The following is a 9,263-nucleotide window of genomic DNA, read 5'->3' on the forward strand; positions in this document are numbered from 1 at the left end:
TCTCATTCTGTACATCCTATATGCTTTCAAGAGTAGGCGACTGACCATGAGCAGCTTGAAGGCAGAATAGGTTGTACTCATCTCTGTATCCCTGGGCCTCTCAGAGTGGCTGCCCTCAATGAACACCGAAGTGTCAGCTCAAAGGCAACCTTTCTAGAATCCTTCCTGCTGCCTCTAGTTTGTGCTGAGGGGTCTCCTTCCTGCTCCCAAAGCACTTTAGCACCTCTGTATTTATCCTTCAAATGCTACACTTTAAATGTTGTTTTTCTGGGAAAAGGGATGTGACTTGTGCATCACCACAGCCCGTGTGCTAAGCCACAGTACCTGGCACATAGTAGGTGCTCGAAAAATTAATTTTGAATGAAACGTCTTCTGAATCGCCAATATGGAAAGCACAGTGCAAGGCACTATTAGAGGGGTATAAAGTTGTATCTCTGACCCTGGGGGGAAATGTTCACATATATGTTGTACAAGGCACTGTGAGATAACTTGAGGACAATGCTATAGAAATTTAAGAGGAACACTTCTGACTTGCTTAGGGTAGAAATTTTTACACACCCTCCCTTCTACCTGGAAATGGACTCTTATCTGTTAACTATTTTCTTAATGGTCTTAGAAGTATCTTTTGTGTGTCATTTTGAAACTAGGTGGGGCATAAATAATAAAGAAAGAAAGTAATACCCAGCTGACAGGTGTGAAGGGCCTCTGGCTGTGAGTTCAACACCATCTGAGAAGTTTGACTTGGGGTAAAGGGGTGGGGTTACCCTTTAGAGAAGCGGGCTTTAGATTCTACACTGAATGAAATCAGAGGGTGAGTCCTGGAAGCAGGTGAGTGAAAGTGGTAACCAAAATGGGTGCTTCCCAAGTCGCTTCTTTAGCCTCTGGGGCCAGCCCTACCGTCTGCTCCCAGGACCCCCCAGGGCTGCTGGGCACCTCCTGAGAGGAAGAGAAATGGAATACTCACGAGTGCTGGAATGTAGGACCAAGAAATCATACAAACCAGTAAACAGGATAGCCAAATTATCTCCTTTCCCGCTGGGAGCATTTGGTCTAACTTCTGATTTGTGCCTAGGAATTATCTGTCCAAAGTTTCATTACGTCAGAATATTGACATTGCATAGTTCTACAGGATAAGGATCTAGCACTTGAGTTTTGTGAATGGTGCAGGACAGCAGAACACAGCAGTTAACTGGGCCAGATATGTCTAAAACACTGAATTCTAATTCATCTATGAGCATCCCTGATCCTAGGTGGCCTTAAATAATCCAAAATGGAATTTTCCAATATTCGACAAGGTGGGGCATGGAAGAGCATGTTTGCTGTTGGGTTTCAACATAAAGGAGTTAAGAGCTGGGAAGTGCCTCCTTGGTCAATATAAAAAATTGGGCCAGACTGACATCTCATTTTCCTTTTCTTCTTTTTTTGTTTATAATCAGAGAGGAAGTAGAGGAAGAGGAGAATATTGAACTTGAACAAACATTTTGGCTGGTCCAAATGCACCAGGCCCTTGCTCTCTTTTAAGTTCATAATTCTCATTGCATCATTCATTTGGAAGTAATCACTGCTTTGCGAGGTCTCAGAAACGGTTTCCCACTGCTTTTTAATATTTAACTTTCCGTGTCTGTGTCTTTGGTACCCTCGGACGTTAGGCCACCAGAGGAAAGGGGCTATGTCTTTTTGATGTTCAAGCCTCTTCAGCATCCAGCACCATGCCTTGCACATAGTAGGTGCATTCAATAAATGCTTGTTAAGGAATTAGTGAATGGATCCTTAGGAGGAAAGAATGAAGATGAAACATTTCTCTCACGATGAGAACGAATATTTCTCAGTTTATTTCAGATATGAATCAGCTACTCAGCGTAAATTGTGCTTCTATATACTCACCAGGTGTAGAGAAATGCTTTGGCTGAGATTGAGAAATTCATCTCGGGAGAATAATATGGTGGGCGGGGATCTGAAAGCTCCGAACCGCGAGGAGGGGGCGGAGTCACAGAGTTGGAGCGTTTCTATCCAATCAAAAGGAGACGGTAGGAGCAGGAGTGGGAGATAAGGGGGAGCGGGAGATCGCGAATCCTGCCCAGTTACACGAGCCAGCCAGCCGGAACAGCAGCTTCTCCGTTTAGGTGTTTCTGCCCAGGGAGAGCTGCCGATTCCGAAGCCGACTCCAGCAATGGCCTTTGCAAATCTACGTAAAGTGCTTATCAGTGATAGCCTGGACCCTTGCTGCCGGAAGATCCTGCAAGATGGAGGGCTGCAGGTGGTGGAGAAGCAGAACCTGAGCAAAGAGGAGCTGATAGCCGAGCTGCAGGTTAGGCGAGCGGGAGACAGACTAGGGCTGCGAGGCATCCTCCGCGGACACTGGCTGACTAATTCCGGCCCAGCGTGCCCCACCCTCACCCCCATTGCTGGTGTCAGTCTTGGGGTCTCTCGAGATTGGGGGCTGGGAAGGGGGGAGGGAGAAGAAGGAGGGAGGAACAAAGGGCGGCAAGCTGCAGGATGCAAACTTTCCGTTCCGTTTGCAACCGCGTGTTTCACGTTGGCATGCCTCCCGCCAGCACTGCAAAGCGCTGGCTGCTTCAGCTGGTCCTGCAGGCTGCCCGCGGGATGCCAGCGCGGCTTCCCAGGGCCACTGCGCGCAATGGCCCTGGCAGCCCGGCGCCGCCTCTCCCCACCTCGCGCGGGGACTCCGGGGGAGGGGCGCCAAAGTGGCTTCCCTGCTTGGAGCTCAGGGACCGGCGATCCTTCCCCAGCCAAGCCCTGGCTCGCCCAGCCAAGTCCTGCTTTCCCTGGGGGGCCCCGGCGGAGTCCCAGCCTGTTCCGTGGCTGCTGGAGAAGCTGCAGGGAAGGCGGCCCGGCTGGAGCGGCAAACGCCATACACGCCTTTCATCTGATGCAAGACTGCGGAGAGTTTTCACCGCCCCTCTGCAGCCTGGGAGCGCTCGGAGGAAAGAGGGGCGGGCGGGGGGCGCCCGAGATCTCCGCGCCGGCCACGCGGCAGTCGCCTCGGCCGCCGCTGTCCAGGCTTAGTCACCGCCAGTGGGCTCGGCGGGGTCAGGAATGGCCAGATCGGACGAGATTCCGATCCCAAAGCCCCCAGGAAACGTATATTTCCTAGCAGATCTTTCTCAGAAACGTTATCACCGTTTGTGCAGTTTACTTCAGATCTTTCTCTAACTTGTTTGTAAAAATCCTGCGAGGTTTGGTGGCCTCTTCCTGCCTTATAACATTTATTTCGTGAACTCTTCACTCCAGTTTCTGCACTTCTTACTTCTGTACTGTGCCCAGCGCCCAGGTGTCTCTACCCGACCCGTCCGGATGTATTCTCCCCTGCCCCCGAACTCCCACACTCCGCAGTGTAGCCTCCTACCAACTTCAACCAGTCTCAGCGCGGATCCACCCTCTCCAGAGTCCCTTAAATCAAACCACAGAGGTGGCTACTGTTGCTTTAGCTGTGAGGCAATCGCATGGTCTTCATAACTGCCATTGTATCTCCTGCTGTGTTTCTCCATGGAACCCCTGCCGCTCTTCCCCCACCCCGTGGTACTGTATTTTGCCCCTGGCTTGTACACAGAAAAGTTTCTGACTGGTCCCTGTCTTTTTTTTTTTTTTTTTTTTTGCCTGCGTTGGGTCTTCCTTGCTCCGTGTGGGCTTCCTCTAGTTGCGGCCAGAGAGAGCTGCTCTTCGTTGCGGTGCTCCGGCTTCTTACTGCGTGGCTTCTCTTGTTGTGGATCGCGGGCTTCAGTAGCTGTGGCACGCAGACTCAGCAGTTGTGGTGCACGGGTTTAGTTGTCCGCGGCATGTGGGATCTTCCTGGACCAGGGCTCGAACCCGCGTCCGCTGCATTGGCAGGTGGATTCTTAACCACTGCGCCACCAGGAAAGTCCCTGGTCCCTGTCTTAAAGAAGCTTGTCAGCTAGTTAGGAGCCTGGCCAACACACGGTGAGACAAGTGACCAGATGACACTGTACTTGAGTGCTAAATGCAGCCTAGCCTTTGCCTGCTCCACTGCGTTGCAAATGGAGAGAAGCGGGTGATCAGCCTGGACTCGGTGGGGGCCAAGGGCTCAGGACGTGATCCTTGGACTACCCTAGGACTGGGTGGGAAACAGCCACCTCACACTTGTCATCTCCTCTTTTGTGCAGATGGTATCAATGGCCTTGGCTCTGGGCAGTGGCCAGAAGGAAGTGGAGTGGTCTCTCTAGATTCTCACCTCCTCCAGACCACCGGGTTGGGAAGAGTGGCCTGGACTTGGGGCTTTCCAACTTTGTAATGGAAATTAAAATTCTGTACCCCGGGGATAGGGTGGGTTGAGAGGGAGTGGTAAGTGTGGAACTGACTAGAATGGGAGGCCTTGGTCACTAGTGGAGGGTTTCCATGGTGTTGGGAGGTCGGCCGGGTGGGTGCTGGGAATCTGGGGCTGGAACTTGGAGGATGTTTTAAAGGCACTGAAAACTCCTGGCAGGACAGGAGGGGTGTTTGTTGGCTACATTGTTGGGCGGTTTGGGAGTGCCCAGTCTTCATGTCTGTCTTTGTAAAAAACACTAGGTTCAGACTGCTGGTTAGTGTCCTTGGGCCACTGGAGGGTCCTCATATCTGCACTTGCCTCTTGTTATTCTGCATGGAGAGGTGCCTGGGTTAGTGGCCCCTGCCCTCCCCCGTTTAAACCTTTTTAATACTGAAAGAAACTGGAGCCCATTGCCTGAACCAGGCCTGGCCTCCGTTCCCACTCCTTGCTATTCTGGGCAGGCACAATTTATTCTCTCTCACTCTGTGGTCAGGAAGTACAATCATCCCCCAGAACCATGCTTTTCAGACTTGAAGCAAGTCACAGCTCATTAGTGGGTAATGAAGTCCATTTAATGGGTCATGATTAGCATTTAAAAAAACAAAATAAGAAATATCAGAGAGCAGTGCAGATAGTAAGGCTAAGTATTGTGTCACGAAATTTGTTTCAATTATGTGTGTGTTTGTGGTGTGTGTGGTATGTGAGTATAAAATCACAACTTAAACATGTGTTTCTTACTGTGGGTCTTAGTCAAAAGTTTGGAAAACACTGGCTTGGAGTAATAAAGCATCTTGTTTGGAACTCAACAAAACTCTTACTTAGACTCTGTACCCCTCTTCTATCAGCAGATGTCATATCTTAAATAAGCCTAATATGCAGAAACATTTAAATCTTAGCATGTATCAGTGGCTTTTAAACTTTGACCATGGCCCACAATAGGAAATTCATTTTACATTATAACTCACTATACACACACATATGTGTACACGGACACACTAAAGTTTCATGAAAGAATACCCTTACTATATGTGTTGCGTTCTGATATTTTCTTCTGTTTCATTAACTAGCAATGCTGGTCAGAATCCTCTAAACGCATGCTGGTAATGCATTTAATTTACTGAAGCACCTTCATATCTTTATTTCAGAATTTGAAGAACGGAAAAGAAGGGAATAAAGTCCGATGCAAGAGTCCATGTTTTGAAAGGCTCTTTTAAAATGCAGATTTCTAGCCTTTACACTAGGATTTGGTTTGCAAAAGTTAAATAACCATCTACTTAATCAGGATCACACATATTGTGCCAAACAGCGCCTACCTGCATTCTCTAGCTGGGGAACATGATCTGGAGAGTCTCTCTGACTTCTCCTATGATGTAAGTCAGAGCAGGAGCAATGCTAGAATCATCCCCAAGGCCAAGCCTGTCCTTGGGAAAGGAAGCATGTGTGAACTTGAGGAACGTGAATGGGTTTCCACTGCTGAGTTTGCATAGTTTGTCCGGAACAGCCGTAAATCCAGCAGAACAGTGGCCTGTTGTTTTCCAGCTCTGAAGCAGCTGGGGGACTGGGAGTGGGGAGGAAACCCAAGTGTAAGCAAATGCCTGTTCCAGCCTGCATTCTTATACAGATAGAGCATGCACAAAGCAGAGAACAGTAGACAGCAGAGTGGGTGCGTGTTGAGATTCCCACTGCGGGAGTGCCAGAGAGGACCTTGGGGTGCTGCAGGAGAAAGTTATAATCACTGCACACTGCAGGGAAGATGTGGGCGGATTTGCAAAGGACTGCAGTTTGCATAAGTAGAGGAGAGGAGTGGACTGCAGGGAGCCAAGTCTCAGAGGGATGACCTGGGGCCTGAGAAGGGGACCGGGCCTGGAGTGCAGGGGTTTTGAGGGATCAGCAGTAGGTAGGTTGGCACACGGGCTCTCAGTAAATGCATGCTGATTGAAAGAATTCTGGTTTGTTTTTTTTTGCCACACCGTGTGGCTCAAGGAATCTTAGTTCCCCGACCAGGGATTGAACCCCCGCCCTCAGCAGTGGAAGTGCAGAGTTCTAACCACTGGACCACAAGGGAATTCCCTTGAATGAATTAATTGATGATGTGTTTGAATGAACAGGAACAGGGGTAGTTGAGGGTGTAAAGGGTCTTGAAAGCCCGTGAACTCTGGCCACAGGAATGCCCGGATCATGTGGGACCAGCGTCTGCTGAATGGGAGTCTGCAAAGGCAGATTCCCACTTGGGATGGGTGAGCTCTGCATGTACATCTGTGCTGGTCTGACCGGAGGCTCTTCAGACTTCTTGGCTTCAGAGAAAGCTGGGACACACCCTTGAGGGAAAAGTAGAGAGAGACTGCAGGATAAATCTCTGTAAGGGAGATCCTTCCATAGATAGAGGTTGTGCTTGTTAAAGAAAAACACCATGCTGTTTCTGGGCTTGTCCTCAGGGTCTGCAGGAATGGGGTGGACTCCTGGGGAGTCTGCATCCTCTTCTACAGCGGGTCTGTCCTGTGGGAAGCAGATTCCCAAGGTTTGCGGAAGGGCTGGCTGCTTGGGAGCGAGCATTCAAGGAGCATTCTATTCAGAACCACAGGCACCAAAGGCTTGGAGTGCCTGTGAAGGGTCCTCCATCCAGCTGTCTGCGGTTTAGCACAGCCCCCAGCCAATGAGGATGCATGAAGCATTCACACCTCCAGAGAAGTAATTCTGCAGCCTCTCTTGAACAATCATCCCAGTGTTGAGAAGCCCTCCAGATCTAAATAGGCTGCAGCGTAAGCTTCATTCCTCTTCCATCCGTGGACAGAAAAGAACTCTATGCTCTCTCTGCATGTAACTTGTCCAAACTGGTTCGAAGGCTCTGGGCTTGCACACAGTAAACACAGTGTGGGTCCTCGCCCTAGGAGCCAGATGCCCATGGCCTTTCTCTGTCTCCAGAATCCGTGTGGTGGGGAGAGAAGAGAGAAGGTTCTCGTGGGATCCAGCTGGGTGCTCCACTGGGGAAATGCAGCGTGGCTTACAGGTGTCAGATCAGATGTGGGAGGGACCCCAGGGGCCATCGGTTCCAATGCTCTTATGTTACAGAAGGAGACCAGGGTTCGGGGTGACATGACTTGGTACAGTGACCCAACTTGTCATTGCCAGCCCTAGGCCTAGAGCCCCAGCCTCCTGGTTCCCAGCTTGCTGCTTGTGCAGTGACCCTTGCTGCTTGCTCACCAACCTGGGACAGCCAGCTTGGGACAGAGTGTGTATTTGCTCACCTGCTCCATTTCCTGGGGATTCTCATTGGGTGTTTGGCAATAGTATCCTTATTCTGCAGAAGATACCACTGGATTCTGGATGAGCCTAAGGAAGATTGTCCTGGGGTCTGGCTTAGCCCAAGTAAAATGGTTATGATGAATCCAGAAAGTCTGATTTTTCACATAGGTATCGTCTTAGTCTCATATTGCCTGGTTTTCCAAGTAACTATGGACAAGTTTAACTATTTTCTCCCCTTCCCCTTACTTTGGTTTCTATTTTAGGAAATGTTTTTCTTTTAACAATTTGTCTTTTATTCACTTCATTTATTCATCTATTGCGTGCCTTCTGTGTACCAGGCATAGGGACTTACAAAGTAGAATCCAATCACACCTTTTCCCATCAGTAGCTCTGTGTCCAGTGGAGGAAGTGATGTCCATTGAGCAGGGCCAGATATCATGCCAGGTGTTGAAACTTCCTGTCTCATTTCTTCCTCACACACTTAAGGAGGCCGAAGCTCAGAGTCATAGCTTGTCAGGGCTGGAGCTTGGATGTGAACCCAAGCCTGAGGGATAGCGGGGGCATTCAGATGTGTGTGCATAATCATGCCTTCCTTTCCTTGAATGTATCCAAAGTCAGCCAGCCTGCAGGAACTCCCACTTTGGACAGAAGGGCTTTACGAGGTCTCAAAGACCAACTCTGTGGATCCAGGTGTTTCTTCTTCTGCCTCAGGACTGCGAAGGCCTTATTGTCCGCTCGGCCACCAAGGTGACCTCTGATGTCATCAACGCGACCAAGAAGCTGCAGGTGGTGGGCCGGGCTGGCACAGGTGTGGACAATGTGGATCTGGAGGCTGCAACAAGGAAGGGCATCCTGGTCATGAAGTAAGTTGTGGAAGTGGTGGGGTGGTGGGGTGTGTGGCGACTGACCGTGCGGAGGAGGAAACACCTGTAGAGAAAGCTGGGTCCGAGTTGGAAGGGCTTCCAGGAGGCCGCCTGCTCCAGGCCAAGTCCAGACAGGGGGTCAGCGCTCACAGCTTAGCGGTGCCCCGGGTTTTTGACACAGAGGCTCTCTTTGTAATCTCAAAATACTTCACAAACCTGCCCCCTAGATGCTTGCACGCCTGCAGCCTGGTCGGGGAATCAGAAGAATGCTGGTGGATTTGTCTCGGTCCCTGCTTCAGCCCTGCCCTTCCCCCTCGGCTGTTTCATCTGGAGCCAGGTTCTGTTGGCTCTGCTTGACTGTGGTCTCCCTTGTGCAGCTGCATAACCTTTGCTAGTAGATGGACTCTACCATTCTCTCTCTTCCTCACTCCCCTGCACCCTTTGGGGGCCGGGAACCCAGTTTCTCTTTACTCCAGGGACAAGAGGGAAGGGGTCCCCTTTAGAGCTGTTTTTGCAGAAACCCAGGGCAAAGGTCATGGCAGCATGCCAGCGCTAGGCAACACTCATTTCCGGCTCCGGTCTGGCATGTAGGTGGTGTGGCAAGGTTAACCCCTTCCACTTCTCTGTCCTCGAGCCTTTCCTCTTCCCTTGGGAGCCTCATTGTCCTCAAGACTTTCCCCTCCCTTCCCTCCACTTCCCTCCATAGGGTAGGGGTTAACCAACCCAATCGTCTGCCTGAGGTCAATATCCAACAGAAGAAATGTTAACCAATAACCCATCCTCCAATCTTGCCCTGGACCCAGAGGCACCAGCCCCCTGGTCCCCGTACCTCTTCCTGTATCCCATGTAGCCTGATCATTCGCTGGGCGAGA

At 50.4% G+C, this 9,263-nt stretch overlaps 1 protein-coding gene across 1 annotated transcript; it reads left to right on the plus strand.

Annotated features, from left to right (window-relative positions):
* The first annotated feature begins 2,072 nt into the window (after positions 1 to 2,072).
* On the plus strand, positions 2,073 to 8,410 carry LOC114485748 (D-3-phosphoglycerate dehydrogenase-like). Its single transcript, XM_028487553.2, has 2 exons — positions 2,073 to 2,308; positions 8,240 to 8,410. Exons 1-2 carry the CDS (start codon positions 2,171 to 2,173, stop codon positions 8,393 to 8,395), a joined length of 294 nt encoding a protein of 97 aa, XP_028343354.1. The 5' UTR covers positions 2,073 to 2,170; the 3' UTR covers positions 8,396 to 8,410.
* Positions 8,411 to 9,263: the final 853 nt, after the last annotated feature.

The sequence above is a fragment of the Physeter macrocephalus genome, unplaced genomic scaffold (assembly GCF_002837175.3).
Source record: "Physeter macrocephalus isolate SW-GA unplaced genomic scaffold, ASM283717v5 random_2934, whole genome shotgun sequence".
NCBI classification, from domain to species: domain Eukaryota; kingdom Metazoa; phylum Chordata; class Mammalia; order Artiodactyla; family Physeteridae; genus Physeter; species Physeter macrocephalus.

Coding starts and splice junctions, on each gene's coding strand:
- LOC114485748 (XM_028487553.2), top strand. CDS start 2,171: ATGGCCTTTGCAAATCTACGTAAAGTGCTTATCAGTGATAGCCTGGAC. Junction 2,309..8,239: donor AGCTGATAGCCGAGCTGCAG/GTTAGGCGAGCG, acceptor CTTCTGCCTCAG/GACTGCGAAGGCCTTATTGT.